This window comes from Podarcis tiliguerta, assembly GCF_965153285.1.
Source record: "Podarcis tiliguerta genome assembly, chromosome: 2".
In the NCBI taxonomy this organism is placed as follows: Eukaryota; Metazoa; Chordata; class Lepidosauria; order Squamata; family Lacertidae; genus Podarcis; species Podarcis tiliguerta.
The window spans coordinates 80,385,288-80,403,683 of record NC_139535.1 but is presented as its reverse complement, the minus strand read 5'-3'; the positions used below and the strand labels follow the sequence as shown (position 1 = coordinate 80,403,683).

The 18,396-nt window shown below is 44.6% G+C and overlaps 1 protein-coding gene across 16 annotated transcripts in view; it reads right to left on the bottom strand.

Moving 5' to 3' along the window:
* Positions 1-18,396, bottom strand: part of ADGRL1 (adhesion G protein-coupled receptor L1) — a 133,678-nt gene that overhangs the window by 50,489 nt on the left and 64,793 nt on the right. For all 16 annotated transcript variants that reach the window (XM_083430695.1, XM_083430696.1, XM_083430697.1 and 13 more), the window contains exons 2-3: positions 15,840-15,985; positions 6,506-6,722 (exon numbers count right to left, since the gene is read on the bottom strand). In XM_083430695.1, the coding sequence (XP_083286821.1) occupies positions 6,506-6,722; positions 15,840-15,909 (287 nt within the window). In that variant the 5' untranslated portion in view covers positions 15,910-15,985. The remainder of the gene's footprint in view (positions 1-6,505; positions 6,723-15,839; positions 15,986-18,396) is intronic.

Below are 18,396 nucleotides of genomic sequence, written 5' to 3'. Positions count from 1 at the left end.
CCAAGGAAAAGAATTCCAGGCCAGGCTTTTGCCTTATGCATTTATTTTCTATGTGAAAGGGTTTAAAAAAATAATAATGCTGGAGCATTCAAGCATGTAATTGCCAACCCACAATTTGAAGTGGTACAGGCTAGGAAGAAACATATCATATGGTAATTCTGAACAATTAGTTTGGTTTTGAATCTTAGCTGCATGGTCCCTGGTTGTGGTTGCTCCATAATTAGGGATAGCAAAAAGGTACATATTCAAATATTTTTTCTTATTACTCCACTTGTTTCAAGGCACTGAAAGGAATTTATAGGACTGAGCCAGGCCGGGACAACTATTAGCCTGTCAAAGAAAACATGGCTCCACAGCCATACATGACAACCTACCAGGGAGGCTCATTAAATTTCCTGCTTTTGCTGCTTTCCTGGGAACAAAAGCTATAGGAGTGACATACATGCAGACCACAACAAATGGGTGGTTTATCTTGACATAAACACTTGATATAAATTCTTAAGAAGAGCCCTGCTGGATCAGAGTAACAGTCCATCTAATCCAACATCCTGCTTCCTAGAATGGCCAACTAGATGGTACTGGGAAGCTCACAAGCAGAACACAAGGACAACTGCTTTGGGGCTTCCCAGAGGTTTCTTGTTGGCCACAGTGGGGAACAGTGCTGGTCTGGATGGAACAGCTGTCTGATCCATCAGGCATCATTTGAGGGCCTTGTTTCAGTCAGGGGTTAAAATGCCCTGGGTACCACCTATGAACCCCCCCCCCACCTATGAGTCCCTCACCACAACCTATGACCCCCCCCCCCCCCCGGTTTACAACTCATTTGTTGACTTCAACAGGTCTCCTCTGTGGTGTAAATGGATTGTAGATGAGTGCTTAGGCAGCAGATATAGCTGCTTAGCAGCAGAAACTCTGCTTGTATAATTAGTAGATAATATTTGGTAACAGAAATGAAAATCCAAACAGCATGTAAATGCCTTGCTAATGGTATTGGTAACAAATTAAACATTGAATATTGTTTAAAACATTAGTGAGTTTTGCTGCTAAGGGCAATTAGATTTAGCTTGCATTTAAAAAATCTGCTAGCAATCCTCAAAGCTCTCGGGGATTCTTGATTGCCCACTGCTGCTGTTGCTGTTGAAGAAACTCACCAATGGATTTTGATAGAAGCACAAAAAAGGAGAAATAACTTAGCGAGCAGCCAGTCACTCGCAAAAGTGAGTAGGAGTAAAGGAAGCCACTCACCAGCCTACAGGGTCTCTGCCAATCTAGAAAGGTGAAGAGCTGTGTGAAAATAGGTGAGATGGGATTTTTTGGAGTGGGATGTTCAAGAGGCCACAGCTGCTTAAGTCAAATAATGTATGTGTGTGAAAGAGAGGCAGATGTTTCTGTGTAAGGCATACAGGTAAAAATCAAACAAGATGCTGCACCAGAACTGGTGATTAATGTGGGGATAAAGAATCAAGCATTCTTTATTCTTCATTCTTCTTCATTCCAAAACCATGAAGACCACCCCAGTGTTTACTTTCTAAATACAGAGGTGCCAGGCATCAAGCTGCCTGAAAGCCAGGACCATACTCCCAAATGTGTAGAGAGCACATGCTCAGAGTCACTGTTTTCCATGTTATAATGACTATATTTGCTCCACGGCTGAACCCTGGCTCCAAAAACATGTTTTCTGGAACTGAACCCTAATGAAATATGGCTTAGATTAAGCCATGAAAAACCCTTTTTGGAGAAAAACCTATGTATTAATTGACTGGTTTTGCAGACCAGTTTACCACATGCCCAGATTGTCTAGACACAATTCTGTGCAAAATGTTACACTAAGTGAGTGGCAAACCTGTGCGCAAGAGCAGTCACAACTTGTTAATTCAAAGCAGGCTAAGCAAAATAAAAACCTTCTCGGTAGTGGCGCCCACCCTGTGGAACGCCCTCCCATCAGATGTCAAGGAAATAAACAACTATCTGACTTTTAGAAGACATCTGAAGGCAGCCCTGTTTAGGGAAGTTTTTAATGTTCGACATTTTATTGTGCTTTTAATTTTCTGTTGGGAGCTGCCCAGAGTGGCTGGGGAAACTCAGCCAGATGGGCAGGGTGTATATATATATATATATATATATATATGCTTTCGTAGATTTTCACGGGTACAGGAATGCAGGTTTTGGTGTCCTCGGGTGTCTTCCCGTGTAAAAGTTGGGGTGTCTAGGCGACGTTTCGACGAGGTCTCACTCGTCATCTTCAGGCTGGTGCTTTCGGCTTCTTGTTACTGGAACAGAGCAGGATCTCAGTGTTTGAGTTCCTATAAATACTGTTGAGGAGGTGTGGTGTATAGCCTCCAATGTTCTGGGCAGAGAGGAGGTTCCCAGGCTAGTGTGCCTTTTCTTCTTTTGTTCCTTAATTACTTTAGGGATATCTTGAGTGATTTCTTGAGTGATTTCCTGAATCCCACTTAGGTGGGTCATTAGGTGTGGATTAGTTGCTAAAGCCTTCGTGTCTTGAACTCTTGAACTTTGTGAAGAGTTTTTCTGAGAAGATGGCTGTACTGCACTTGGTTGTGCTCTGGCTTGGCTTCGTGTATAGGGGCGAGCTGTGGTTTTGTGGCCTGTGCCAGCCAGATCTGTGTAGGGATTGCAGGGGGGTGCAGCATCCGGAGGTGCCACCCTGGTTTGGCTACTGGATGGTGTCTGTAATTTATCTGTGGAGAGGGTCTGGGTTTGGGTCTGGTGTGGTTGATTGGTGATGGCGTTCTGTGTGCCTCTGGATCTGGTGTCAGATTTTGTGGGGAGGGCTAATTTCCAGATGTCTGGCAAGCGGGATGTGTCGTCACGCTTGTTCATGTTGTGAGGGTGTTTCTCTATCTCGATGGCTTCCATGATTATTCTCTTGTGGTGATGTTCCATGTTAAAGAGCAATTTGGAATCTGCAAAATTAATTTCGTGTCCTGTTTCTTTCATGTGTTGGAAAAGAGAGGAAGTTTTTTCTTCTTTTTTGACGGCATCGCAGAACACAAGAATGCCGTCAAAAAAGAAGAAAAAACTTCCTCTCTTTTCCAACACATGAAAGAAACAGGACACGAAATTAATTTTGCAGATTCCAAATTGCTCTTTAACATGGAACATCACCACAAGAGAATAATCATGGAAGCCATCGAGATAGAGAAACACCCTCACAACATGAACAAGCGTGACGACACATCCCGCTTGCCAGACATCTGGAAATTAGCCCTCCCCACAAAATCTGACACCAGATCCAGAGGCACACAGAACGCCATCACCAATCAACCACACCAGACCCAAACCCAGACCCTCTCCACAGATAAATTACAGACACCATCCAGTAGCCAAACCAGGGTGGCACCTCCGGATGCTGCACCCCCCTGCAATCCCTACACAGATCTGGCTGGCACAGGCCACAAAACCACAGCTCGCCCCTATACACGAAGCCAAGCCAGAGCACAACCAAGTGCAGTACAGCCATCTTCTCAGAAAAACTCTTCACAAAGTTCAAGAGTTCAAGACACGAAGGCTTTAGCAACTAATCCACACCTAATGACCCACCTAAGTGGGATTCAGGAAATCACTCAAGAAATCACTCAAGATATCCCTAAAGTAATTAAGGAACAAAAGAAGAAAAGGCACACTAGCCTGGGAACCTCCTCTCTGCCCAGAACATTGGAGGCTATACACCACACCTCCTCAACAGTATTTATAGGAACTCAAACACTGAGATCCTGCTCTGTTCCAGTAACAAGAAGCCGAAAGCACCAGCCTGAAGATGACGAGTGAGACCTCGTCGAAACGTCGCCTAGACACCCCAACTTTTACACGGGAAGACACCCGAGGACACCAAAACCTGCATATATATATATATATATATATATATTATTATACATGCCACTATGAAGCAAGCCCCCTAAAAGCATTGTATGAATCAGTACCTGAGGAATGTAGTGTGCTTTCACTAGCTCTAGTCTTTGGTTTTTGGCAAATGTCCCCAGCAAGCTTTTACAAGAGGGGAGGGAAAAATGAATAGATTCCATATCATGTCATTGTAGAATTATGTGTGTTTATTGCAACTTCTAACCCCACCCCCTTCAAAGGTAACAATCTGGTTTATATCACACCCTATTCTCTGTTATTCTTCTGTTTTACATACAGTACTTACCAAGTCTCTACATGTACATTTCACATGGAGTTTATCTGCTCCTGCACTTAGGATGCAATCCCAGAGGGTCAGACAGGAGCACAACACCCACACTGCTGTCCCAATTTTTGGAGGGTTTCTATGGGTGGCCCACCAGAACTCCTAAACTGCATCCTAAATTCTCGGCTTAGAAAGTACTTTGGTCGACTGGTGCAAGGGCTGTTTTAAGGGACATGCGTGTTTCTTTTGCACGCGCACAGGTAACAGTTTCCCTTAGGAAGGAGCAACACATAAGCCACAAATGGCTTCCTACTCAAAACGAGAAGCTAAGAATCATATCAAATGAAGGATGCACCTCTTGCTGCCCTAACGGAAGCAGCATCCATATTTAGCAAAAATGCTCCACATGCAAGGTTTTTTAAAAATAACAACATGAGGACTTCAGTAAAACTGTGTAAAAGAAATAAAAAATAAAAGAGCAGATTCTCAGAGTTCCACAGCAAATGAGTCTACACCCAAGGCTAAACTTACATACTTTGCAACCAGTTCCAAACTACCCTTTGTTTTTGTGGAGGCAAAATGAATGACAAATGCAGCCCAATTCGTTTCTCACTTGTCTCATGACAAGTTGCCAGCCTTGCATTTCAGCTGCATTAAACAGTCATGGAATGCACTGCAAACAGTGGCACCTCCTCGCTGGGGTGTCACAGCGGTAGAGTGCCTGAAAAACTGCCTGTAGATGCACTTAATTGTATTCTAAGTGCTTGAGTAACATTATTTACTATATCCTACTAACTAACAATAAATGAAATCATTTTTTAAATGGCTAGTGACAGTACTGCTATTAGAACTTTAAATAATTCAGGTAACCAATCCTGCTCAGCAGGGAAGTAAAATTTGCAGGAGCGCATGGCGCACTAAGCAAAAGTGAGGGATGAATCCTATGGGTGGGACGGACTACCAAGGAACCAAGCCTGCCTTCTTTCAAGGTGACTTTAGCATAAAGTAACAACAGCAACAACAACCCAACCTTTCCTGGGTGGTGCTTATTCAGCAAATGTATTTTTGCTGGGTTGGTTGAAGTGAAAGTATGATTCATGTTAAATCTCAGGTATTATACTGCTTAACCAAAAGATTCTGGGGTAAGGATTTCAACACTATTTCTTTCATGTTTGGAAAAAACTTCGCCTTTTGAATGCCTGTTTGTAACACAGCAGTAGATGGCATGGAGACCAGCAAAATATGGCAACTCGGTTAGGTAAATGGTGCCTCTGTTTCAGTAGTATTTGGTAAGGGATAGAGAGAGATTTTCTAGACTCAGAGAGATTTTCTAGACTCAGGGATGACCGCTGTGAAAAGGTTTGAAGAATACTCAGTCTAAGCTTCTCAGTTCTGTGACATAACATTAAGCTCAGGCTGTGACATGAATGTTATATTGGGAAATACATTCCCTATGCATTCCAGTGCAAATCTTTAGATGGAAAGACTCCCCTGGATGTCAGTGTTTGCACACACTAAGATTAAATTAAATAAAATTTTATTATTACCCCCTCCTTTGGCAATCCTCACAGAACTCTAGCCCAATGGTTGCCATTAATTTGATTTGAATTAATTTTATAATGAAATGATTTTAGAATGTTGTATTTATTTTACTGTTGTTAGGCGCTCTGAGCCCGGCTTTGGCTGGGGAGGGCGCGATATAAATAAAATGTTATTATTTTATTATTATTATTAAGAAAAACTTCAGAATACGCTCATCCAATGGAACAGAGCTGCTGGCATTACCTGCCTGACAGCAACATGGATGCTGCTTACTGGGAGGGATGAGGCAGCAGCGAGGCCAGGGCTGCATGGGCATACTGGCAGAGTGAATGCCGCGCTCCTGCCAATGCACCCACATGGCCCTGATATGGCTGCTGTCTTATCCCTCCCCCCTGCGATAAAGGGGAGGCCACTGCTGTGGCTCTGCCCCACCAGGCAAGCTGCTTCTGGAAGTCTCAAGGGAGTTGTTGATGAGGAAAGAACAAACCAGACAGTAGACTGCTGGATGGTAATCTGGGCCAGATGCAGATTGGGACAGCTAGTAATTAATTGTTGTTCTTATTACTATTATTGTTTTATTGTTACAGGCCTTTATATCCTGCCCTCCCTCTGTTGATTCTGAAATGGCATCTCAAAGGATGACATAATGGGTTAAGAAACTTACTGGAGCTCAGTGGCCACAACCCCATATTTAAAAAAACAACAAGAAGAGTGACTTTGGAGGAACACAACAGGCCTGGGAGCAATTTGAAGGTGAAGGAAATTAGGGAAGGGAAATGCCTCCTCAACCCCCCACTGAAAAACAGAGTCTCTTACCTTTGGGACATGATTTTGAAGGCATCTGGAAGATAGCACTGGACATTCTCCATCTGGAAGGGATCAGCATCACAGATCTTGTCATCCGTACGCCCATAGTTGGCATTTTCCACCATGATAACATCACTGCCTGGGCAGCGCAGCTCAATGGGGTAGCCCTCACATGCCAGTTCCCGCCGAACCAGACCAAAGGGTAAGCCAGCGCGGCTTAGACCTGCTGAGATAGGAGATGAGAGGGCCAGGGTTACAGGCTTATTATGCCACTCGATCAAGCAATTCCAGTTTATCTCCTGATGGACTACTGCAATTTCCTACCAATCCTTAGGTATGCACAGCACACACCATGAGACTAAAGCATGGAAAGCAGGACTCCAGGGTTGCTTTTCCAACTCTGCAGTCTTGTACAAAGAGAACCTAGTAAATCAGGATTTCTTATTTTTCTGTTGCATTTTCAACACATGCTGCAAGACCTATAACATGTTTATCTACTTCTGAGTCTCTGTTTTCCACGTCAATCTTTGGAGAACAACAGCAGGGGTTCTGGGTTTCCTTCTACCTCCACTGTGGCATGTCTGGTGTATGTTTTGTATGTGGAAGAGTGCTTGTCCGGACACTACCCAAGAAGAGGAGAGAGAGAGAGAGAGAAAGATCTGCCCCCCCCCCCATTTGCTGAGCTGAGCTGCATATTCAGAGTAAGCTCTACAGACTTAGGCAGATGTGCCTTTAAAAACCCAGACATGTTTTTCATAAAGCTCTTGGCTCCCTGCACCACCCGTGACCCACTTTAGAGACAGCAGCTGAGGAAAGGGTCTGGGAAATGTGCTGAGAAAAATTCTTTGCAATCCTTTTGAATCCTGCAAGGTTTTGCGAGACTGGAGAGGTGGAGATGGGAAGTAAACAAGGGGGGGGGGGACCAACTGAGATCTGAACATGGATATTAGGGAGGTTTCTAGAAAGATTCACGGTAGAGCTTTCTGCTCATTTCTATTATGGGAAGGATATTGCATGACTACCGGGCTGAGAGCTCAGGCTCCTAGATCCCTCTGAACAAGAAGGAGAAGGAGAAAAAGGACAACTGGGATCCTTCCGCACAGTCAGGGCCAGCCCACAACATTTTACTGCCTGAGGCAAAGAAGCAAATGCCTCAGCCCCGCTAGTCAAGGGCATTTTGGCATCTGAGGCAGAAAATCCCACAAGCACATCTCCCTGTCCCCCTCCCTAGCAGTAAATTAATAATAATAATAATAATAATAATAATAATAATAATAATAATAATAATAATAATGCATTAAATAACTAACAATTTGCTGCCTTTTCATGACATCCTAAATCAGCAGCCTGAGACAGCCCCCTCATTCTGTCTAATGGTAGAGTCAGTACTGTGGGTACAAATTAACCTATCTGTCTTTAGCAGTGCAAATCTATGCATGTTTAACCAGATGCAAATCCCACTGAACTCAATGGAAGTTACAGCACAATACTTTACATGCCCACTCAAGAGTTCAATGGAGCTTACTGCTAGGTAAGGAGGTGCTGGATTGCAACCTTGGCCTGTGCATTTATTTAAGATTGCGGCCTAACAACACAATCCTCTACTCAGATGTAAACCCTGTTGAATTCCATTGAGCCTAAATTGTCTCAGCTGCAGCCTAAATTGTCTCATTTTTTAAAAAATAGTTGCTCTAACGGTCCACGATGATCCTCCTTCTCCTTTCCAACTAGCATAAAGACTGAGCTGCAGTGTGCTTGGTGTCTCCTCAGAAATCTCACAACTCACTAAAGAAAACACACTCTTTCCACTCCTTCAATTAAAAATGATGCTATTCCAAAAGAAGGTTCCCTCAAACCTCTTAACACACTGGCTGTAGAAGGGGCAGGGCTTCATCTCCCTCAGCTTTTCCACCTCAGTGTTGGCAGTTCCATGTTGGCGAAGTCAAGTCATGGGTGGGGGCTTGTTTCCCAGGCAAATGCTCAAAAGCTCAGAGTGGTTAACTGAGCACAGCTGTGAGAGGAGTCACTGTAAAGGAGGCTGGAGGGAATCAGGAAGCTGCTCTGTGCTCTATCCTGGCCTCTCCTCATCGCCCGCTTACATGGAATGGAGCTTCCACATGCTCCGCCTCCTATGAAGGATTCTGCCCCATCCTGGACTAAGCTTTCTACTGTGGAGGGAGCAGCAGGAGTACCAGCATGTGAGATGGAGGGAATGGTAGGAAACAGAAAACTAGGTAGACAGAAAACAGGGGCAGCGAGCCCAGTGGCAGGAGCGAGCAGAAGGAGATGGTGGGGCGTCTGTGCCAATCAGCTGCCTTTGATGATTCGCCACCTGAGACAAATAAAAGTCTTGGGGCCAGGCTTCCCTACAGCTGGGTCTTTGGGAGTGCGGAATAGTGATGTGACTGTTTATGGTCACTGCATGCTACAAACATCAGTTTGGGTTAGGGTTAGGGTACCTGCATTGACTGCATTATGGTTTCCTACAACCCTAGTAGTATGTTCCCCAGCTACAATTTGAGCTGGCTGAAAAATGCATACTTAATGGCCTACTGCTGCCTCTGCCCCCCCCCCAACCACTGCATTTCTCTATCCACATGGCTCCCTCCTCATGCTAAACTGAGAAGAAATGCCCCCCTCATTTTCTAGGAGCAATGCCAGCAATAGAAGAAGCAGCACCACACCCCTCATTCACTATTAACCAAGGGGTTGAAGTAGCAGGGCCTGGAACCTGGCAGAAGGGCCAGGATGGCAGTGAAACAGCAGCCACATACCTGGGCAGCATAGGTGTGAACTGGCAACTATGTTCAGGCTGTCTGGCATGCCTTTCAGGGCCAATGCCCTAAACAAACGTTCAATTTGGCCTGTGCTCCATTTGCTTTGACGTGTTCTTTCTGCCATTATAATCTGTGTGACATTGGGTAGCACATCAGCTTTGCCTCTCCCAAATGGGGGCGGGGGGGAGGAGCTGGTACACTGCTAGAAGAAAACTGCAGGGGGAGTCACTCGGTTGTATTGTGTGGGTACTCTGTGGCACCCCACATGGCGGCACCTAAGCCTTCCTTGTGGGCTTCACATAGCCTCTTAGCTTGTCACAGCTAATCAGCCAAGAGACCTGTACCTTCAGCTGCAAAGGGCAAGAGTCAGAGCCCCTAGTGGGGAACATACATTAGTGGCACTCAGGGCTTTAAAGGCAGGCTAGAGAGGGGACTGGGAAGCAAGCATGTCATAGCTGCTCTTTGTGTAATTTTTCCTTCCCCCTTGCTGGGTTAATGGAAGGACCCTGTGGAGGGAGTCTGTAATTAAACCATTAGCTGAGTAACTAACTAGTAACAGCCCGAGTGCTGGTGGTTGTTTCAGGCGGTGTTGGTGGGGGAGCCCAGCAGACAACAGAAGGTACGAGCTGAGAGAGCAAGAAAGGGCAGCTGAGAGTGGATACATGAATGGAGGACAGTAAATGAAGAAGGGACAGCAGACCTTGGCAGTAAGTATTGTAGAAACCAAAATACGGCTGCCAAAAGCCATGGATTTCCCACACTGGCAGCCTCAGGATAGGCTCATGAACAAAGCCCCAAGAGTCTCCCAGCTGCATCTGGATGTGTTTGCACTGAGCTGGGGCTATGGCACCTATTTGGTTTCAGGGCAGACAGCTGGTTGCAGCTAATTGTAGGTGTGATCCGAGACTTTCCTAAACATATTGAGTAATTCACAGGGGCACAGTGTTGCGGGGAAAACTCCAGCTCCTTATTTTATTAGCTGCCACAGCTACCAACCTCTTGCTTCTTCTCAATAGGGTCTGAAGAGGACAGTGACATTATATCCCCTCTATGCCCTTTTATCAGTTGTCGGTCTGTCTGCTCCTCCACACACCACTCCACTTTAGCAGCTGGGCAAACCTGGCTATTCTTGGGACTGAGGAGGTAAGTTTACTTTGGAAAGTACCAAGACAGATTCCTTGTATGTGGACACACAAAGGAAGGGACCAAGGGACATGTGTCCCTAGTGGAACTGGGCAGAGGGGATGGTGGAGAAGCTGCAATTAGCAGGGGTAAAATATTTAACACCTACAGCATAAGGAGATGCTCTTACAATGGGCAATTATCAGCTACTATGCCCACTGATTCTCAATGGTGGATTACAGGAATCTTGCAAACAGGTATACCAGGCAGGCAGCACTGGATGGCAGAAGCAATTTGGAATTTAGCAGGATAAAAGAAGAAAATAATGGGAATGAAAATATTTCTTTTCAACATGTTTCAGAATGACCAGCCCAGTGCTCCTCCTGGGGTACCAGTGGCCTCTTCATCCTGGCTCTAACCACGTAAGTAGGAACATGAATATATGGCTGTCTACTGATGGGCATCATGATGGGCATTAGGCCCTCCCTACCCAAACTGTCAAGCTCAGCCATACAATGAACCATGGGTTAGTGCAGAAAACTGGCTTTGTTTAAAGCCACCCCCTGCCTATTGAAACCCATGTGGCTGATGCTTTGAAGCTGGACCCAAGTGCTATGCAGTTGCCCTAGGAAGGGAACACAAAGGGGCCTGAGAGATGAAACGCCAGAAGCAGCAGCCACAATAGTGCCTTGAAGTGGGAAGCATGGGACAGAAAAGCACTGATTAAAGAGAGGCCAGGTGCATTATGGGAGATTCACCAGTGACTTTGACTGCTAGAGCTTCCTGCTGAAAGAAGGAGGGAGATCAAACACTCCTCTCATACAGCAATCTCCAATAGTATGGCCAGGTATGATGTGGGCATGGGTAGAAAATGTGGGGATGAATATGAGGAACAGGAACCCTGGTTGGATATTAAGTGTACCAGTGTTCCCATGCTCTCTGCAGTCTTACAGTGCTTCAGAAGTATTTTTCTACACGTTTATGATTTCATTATTTAGTTACCTGTGCCTGGAAGGCTCAAGGTAGGTAGAAATTATGAATATACAGAGACCTCAAACTGAAGTGCTTTCATCTTTTGGGAAGATGGATAGGTTAACAACAACAACAACATGATCTAAAAGACTTCAACAGATCTTGGAAGGGCCTTAACAAATTGTGCCTATCATATGTAAAGGCCACATTCTCTACATTGGGCATTAAGATTAAAAGATAATGCTTCCTTGAGTTCACCATCCAGAGGCTGAGGCTAGACAGCAAAGGCATGTAGAAAAGCAGACCCATAGCCTGTGAGTATTCCACATTTTGCAACTGCACTGTCCAGGCACAGATATTGCTGCTGAACTCAAGTGCCAGCATGTTCACCATCTCCAAGTTAGAGAGATCAAGAGCTATTTTAGCAGAGTCTACTCTGTCCAAACCCAGGGGTGGTAAGATAAATGCGCCCAGGCATGAATAAGGAAGCTGAATCTAAATCAAATTGTTGATTTATGTGTATGAGCTCCCACCACTGATAAACTTATAACATTCAGGTTGAACAGAGACCCAAGAGCTTAGTATGATCTAGGATCCAGGTCACAGAACTATAGGCAATCACCTTAGTTACAGAAAACAAGGTCATTTCACTTCATTTCTTGACTACATCCAAGTGCACTGTAGTGCAAGGCTAGTTGGCAAAGGCAATTCATGTAAGTCATGAGGAGCAGAAGAAAAGAATGCAGAGCAAGCAAATATGTGCAAATTTGCACAATCCATATAGATCCTCATAGGATTCAGATTTTATTTGTGCATTTTTTGCAAGCTTTTCTTTTTTAAAAAAGCATAGAATATACAAAATTTTGGGCTTCCCCTCACGAATTTTTAAACTCTTCCCTGTACCTTTGTCACAGCATTAGTTTGAGCATCTTCAGAAAGACTTCTTTACATTTCTTTGCATTTTTAAGCACTGTTTATATGTGCTGGGGCTTTGCACATTTGAGTTTAAGGTGGCCTATGGCAGGGTACATAGATTAGTTGAGAGATTATGGGTGTGGTCATGCAATTCTCTCATAAGTGCAGGTAGCTGTGCCTAAGTACAGCTGCCTTCTGGTGGGTACAATAGGCAGCACTCAATTGCCCATCTGCCTGTCAACCAAAATCTCGGGACAAACCGAAAAGGAAGCTGGCAGTTTTGTGTCTTCCCTTGGGATGCAGCCTGGTAGGCTAACAGTCTATGAAACCCCAGTGTTTTTCCTTGGTAAAGGAGATAGGTACTTGGATCTGAAAGACTAGTGAAAGGCCATAGCTAAGCACACCCTTTCATTTCATATCAAAATTGCCTCTCCTGCAAGAGACTCAAGACCTCCAACCAACACCATTTTCCTCCATGTCAGATTCACCCAGTCTAAAATTAGAATGTGGGACAGATGGCGCTGTATGGATCTGATTAAAAAAAAAAGTCTATCCCCTCACCCCCCCCCCCAAAAAAAAACCCTTAGAGGTGGCAGAGTATTGGGAGACATCTGCTCTCAAGGGGGTGGGGATAAGTCATAAGTTCCTGGCATTGTATAAAATTGGTACTAACATCTCATACACTGACTGGAAATGGTTTCTTAGAACTAATGTTACATCTGCAAGATCTCCAAAGAGGGTTGCAACTTGTCCCTTTTTAAAAGGCACACCTGTGATTCTGGGGCATTCCATTCTCAAAGAAAACGATGAACATTCTGTTTTAAAAAATGAACTGACCACCTTCAATGCTAATTCACTTGTGACCAGTCCCTGTTAACAAATTCTTCTTCCTCCTGGGCTGCACCTACAGTCAACATTTCCTGTCCAGCAAAACTAAACAGGACAAGCTGGGGCTGACAAATTTATGCCAGGAATGCAACCATATACCCAAAGGGTTAAGAGGCAAGTGGTTTCACTGCATGGAATGCTGTGGCCGAGTGTCCATGACCGAAAGATAAATGGAATCAGAAAGCTGGAAAGGTAAAAAAAGGCTATCTAGTCCCAACATTCTGCCCAAATGCAGGAACTTCTATCTACGTGCCCCAGTCTCATTCCTATCATTCTGCTCTGAATGGTGTCCTACAAAGCAATAGCTAGTGAACCCCACAGACCAGGGATGGAGAACCTCCAGCCCGCAGGCAAAACATGATCCTGCAAAGGAGCAACTGGGAGCTTAAAGAAGCTTCCTGATAGTTCCTTTGCCGGAGGTCATATCCCTCCCAACACTGCTCTGTGCAGCAACTTCTTTCCACCTCCAACATCTGAGGTAGAAAGGAGAAGCACAAAGAGGCTTGCAAAGCATATGGCTGGCAACACCCCTTGCGCAGAGGTTCTCAATCTTTGGGTTTTGACAGGTGGCCTTTATATGATGTTATAATTATGTAATGTGATTGACAGGTGGGTTGCCCCTGTCAAAGCTGCCCCGCAAAGGCTCCCCAATCCTGTCACGAACCATGTGCTTGCAGAACAAATAGCTCATGACAATTCAAGCAAGTAAGCCAAGCTATGCTATGGGAAAGGAAAAGAAAGGAAGAAGTGGCTCACTATGTTTCTGATTGGGGGTAAGATTGCTTGAAAATGTAAGTATATTACTAAGTAACCGGGGGAGGCTTTTGAAGGTAGGAGTTATGTGGGATATTGTTGAAGGAAATGAAGGAAATTGGGGTGGGAGTGGAAACTACGGATTTATTTGGTCTGGGGAATTGACTTGCTTTGCGACCCCAAGTGTTCTTGCTTTGTATTGTGACACAGCTGGACAGCAAGTCACATCGAAATTGGTGGCACTTGCTTTTGAGCCAACAGCATGTATAGGTTGATGATGAATTTTATTATTATTTATTACTTTATGCACCACTTACAAGTCAAGATGGCTGCACCAGGAAGACACATTCAGGATCAGGATGCACAAGTAATTGCTCATGGGTAAATGCAACAAAAAAACAAAGTGAAGGGAGGGAAAAGCATGCAACCTCCCCACAGGACAGACAGTAGCTTATGGCTAATACTTAATTAAAAAAAACTAAAAATTAAATTTGTATACAGCCCTTCATCTGAAGATCACAGGGTGGTTCACAAGATAAAAATACAAAATATAAACACAAAATACATAATAAAACAAGGGCAAAACCGATCTATAACCCCACTTCCACTTATATTTAGACTTGCCTCAGTTTGTCTTTTGGAGGCCCATATATTTGACCCTCTGGAGGGTCAAATATATAGTGTGGATTATGTTTGATCCGCCTGATGATCAGAAATAAAATGTTCCCTAAAAGGCAATTCACGTGATGTTCCAAGATACTCTGACCCTTGACTAGGGAAAAGGGAGGGGCACGAATTGCTGAGATGCTGTTTATCAACATTTAGCAGCTGAACGTAAGACAGAGCAGACAGGTGGGTCACCTTTAGTGAGATGCATTGTATTTCATAAATTATGACAGATATTTTGAAATCTGCATTTAATATGCATATGAAATTTCTCTCGCCCCCTTCCTTTTGCAATGCCACACTACAGTGACAGCTCTCCGACAAAAGCTGTAGCAGCTTCAGATTATGTGTGTCAGGTGGTGAACCTTTTTCAGCCTGAGGGCTGCCTTCCTTTATAGGCAACCTTCTGGGAAGAAACATGCCCATTGGTGGGCTGGGACAGAGGCAAAAAGTGGGTGGAGCAAAGGACGTGTCTCTTTATCTATGTACAGTAGGCCATATTCCAGCCACATAATACATCCCACATTGCTCTCCATCCAGGCAAGGAAGAGGCAATTTCACCTTTCAAGGATGCATTCCAGTCAGTAAAAGGCCCTCAAGGAGGATGTAGTGCAGGTGTGGCTTGAGTAAGGGCTGAGGCTTGAGGAGAGACTTGAGGGGCATAGAGATTGCTGGAGGGCCACATTCGACCCCCTGTTTTACATGGTTCCTAATTTTAACTTGTTCATATCATGTCCTACTCCAAAACTTCAGGAAGAATCCGATCAAGATTCACAAGCACACCAAAATATAGCCAGTCACAATCCCAGGCTTCCTTCTGCACTTTCAGGGGCATTGCCCTCTACTTACTGGGAAGGTTTAACATGAAGCACCTTTTGGTTACGCACCAATATATATCTATGACAAGGCCAGGAATTGTAATTGCAAAGCACCGTACATTTCTAAATAAAGTACTTCTGTTTCCAGTACTTAATTAGAAAATATTTTGACATGCTCAACAGAAGCAGTTAAATACTGTTCTAAAAATTATCTTACTGCTTATTCTGGAAAAAAATAAAATAAAAGTTTTATTCTGGGAACTGCGGGATTGCTCACTTCTATTTTGTATCAAATGAGAGTTTCGTTTTGTTTTCTCCTGGCCTTGCTGTGGCAGCAAGACAAAAGCTTATGACTCAATTGATCACAAGACCTGGACTCACTCAGGAAGAAGTCTTGCCTTCCAAGGGCTGCCTCTCTTGAACTCCTCTTACCTTGGGTGGCTGAGGTGACAAGGACCGTGGTGATGCAGAGACTCCAGAGGGCATGGATGAGCCGGGCCATGCTGCACTCGATGCTGGAGCTGTCAGCAACCTGGAGCCACTCTGGTCATCCCAGAGTGGAGGACACAACAGCAGGCCTGGTGGACGAAAAAAGAGGAGTCTTGAGTCTGGTTAGCAGCAGAAGCAGTGTTTACCCTCTGCCCTTACTTTGCCCCAAGTAAAAGTCACAACTCTTCTGCATTGTCTTCCCTGCTGTAGGACCCATACGTTGTTGTCCCAATCAGCCCACCACCACTCAGTGTATTTCCTAGGAAGCCCCTACAGCTCAACATATCTACCTATGCCCATACAATCATGGAAGCCTTTTCTCTAGAAGAGGGGGTTCCAACAGAAAGGGGCATAAGGTGATGAAGTTGCCACTTCCCTCAAAAAGTATAAATCATTTAAATTTTAAAGGAAGGGAATTATTTATATATCAATAACTGATTATGTAGCCTTATGAGGCTTTGCCCTCGAGTGGGAAAAATATTGCGCCTGGGAAAGGGAAGTGGGAGTCAACAGACACTCAAGGAATAGTTTCGGAGAAAAAGGTTTTATTTCTACCATCCATGAATTGGTAGAAGGAGCAAGTGTGATAGTCCACAAAAGCATGCACGAGTTCACAATCATGTGCACAAGCATATATACCCCTTTCCAGTTCCCTCCTCCTTTCTCCTCCCTCAGGAGTCCTGCCCCATGATGTGTTCCCCTGAGCATGTACAGAAAGCTGTCTTGGAACTATTGTGGACTCTTGGCAGGAAAGGGGGTAAGGGGGTTTCAGTGTGTTCCAGTTGTTTCATCCTTGTGCTTTGGCATAGTTCCCGGACAGAAAGCAAGTTGCAATGTGGTTCTTTAGCAAGGCCAGAAGGCATGAGAAAGGCCTGAGAAACAATGGACTGTTCTCTACCTTTGTTACAACAGAGCGGAATGTTTCTGATGCTTAGCTAATGCCTTTTAGCTGCTGAGAAAAATGATTTTGAAAAGCTCTGAGAAGCTTTGAGCCTGCTTTGGTGGGGGGTGACTTCAGGCCTAGGTGAGGTCACCTGTCCTCACCTTCCTTCAATTATATATCAATAACTGATACCTGCCTTTCACTGTAAGGCCCCAGAACAGGAGACAACAGAATATGCAGTTAAAAAACAAAAGTTTTTTTCTATGAAAAGAATTGCAACCAAGTAAAACTGTTCCAGACAAAACCAAAAGAGGTGGGTCCCACAAAACAAAATACTTTTAACTGTCAAAGGCCAGGGTAAATAGGTTCCTTTTCGGCATGCAACAGGAGCTGCAAAACAGACATGCCCAAAGCTGTGTCCCTATTCCTGTTCTGCGCTGTACCTTAAAACCCAGAGTCCTCCATACCCAGGCTCTGTTCAGGTACTCCTCTTACCCCCACTAAATTTAGGAGCTGGTAAACACACACACACACTGACTGCAGCATAGTAGCAGCTGTTTCATCATGCATGAAAAGTACAACTACTTTGGTGGTGCATCTTGCTGAAATGGCTCCCAACCACATACATGTGAAGGCATCCTCCACTCTAATGCTACCCTACTTTTCTCAAAGCCCCATTTACCCTGCAGCTTCAGCCTGCCTCTCTATGCTTGCAATGTCTGCAACGCCATGTACACTTTCCCACACGAGCAACAATGACGTCCACTATGAACTGGGGGCTCATTTAAACCACAACAACATAGAGATGGAGACAGAAATATGATGCCCTTTCTGGAATTTTCCAAAGTGATGGCTTCAAAAACTTTGTATTAAAGCCAGCCTTGCTGCAAAGGTTACACAAGTCTACACACAGTACAACCCTTTCAGTCCAAGAAGGCGAAGCACAAATACTTGGAGCGAACATGCAAAGAGCTGCACAGGAACAGTAAAGAACCAATGGAAGTTTATGATTGCAACACGAGAGGCGTGGCCTATCTAGAGGGGGTATGCCTTGGGAAGGAGGTATGGCTTCAGGAGAGTTCAGAGGACTGGCTAGAGGGGGGCTGAGGTTCCCCACCCGGGCCTAAAACACTGGACCCAATGAGTAATCATTGGAGCCAGGGCAGGAGGAGGTTAATGGCCACTAGGCCCATCAGGGCAGTGTTTAAAGTGGGGAACACAATTCAAATCACCCTGACAGCTACACTTACATTCTTATTAGTTCAGGAAAATAACACTGCCTCGTTAACAAAAAGGCATTTTTGTTACTTATTTTAACACAATGTTTTCCAAGCCTATTCTCTGTCAACTTGTTTTCTCTTGGAACACTGCAGCCCTTCTTTTTGTGCCCAACAGTGCTTTCTTTTTCCTCTGTCTGCCTGTCTGTCTCTCTGCCGCTCCCTCTCAAAGCTATGCTCAGTCCTCTTGTTCCTCAACCCTCTCTCTGCACTCCTTCTGAAAATTTGCCTCCCTGGACAAAACAACAGTGCTTCCAGGAAGCGTTCCAACCCCCCACCCCCCTCCATGGAATATGGAGATACACTTCTGTGTGCAGAAGCTTCATTTGCTATTTGTTAG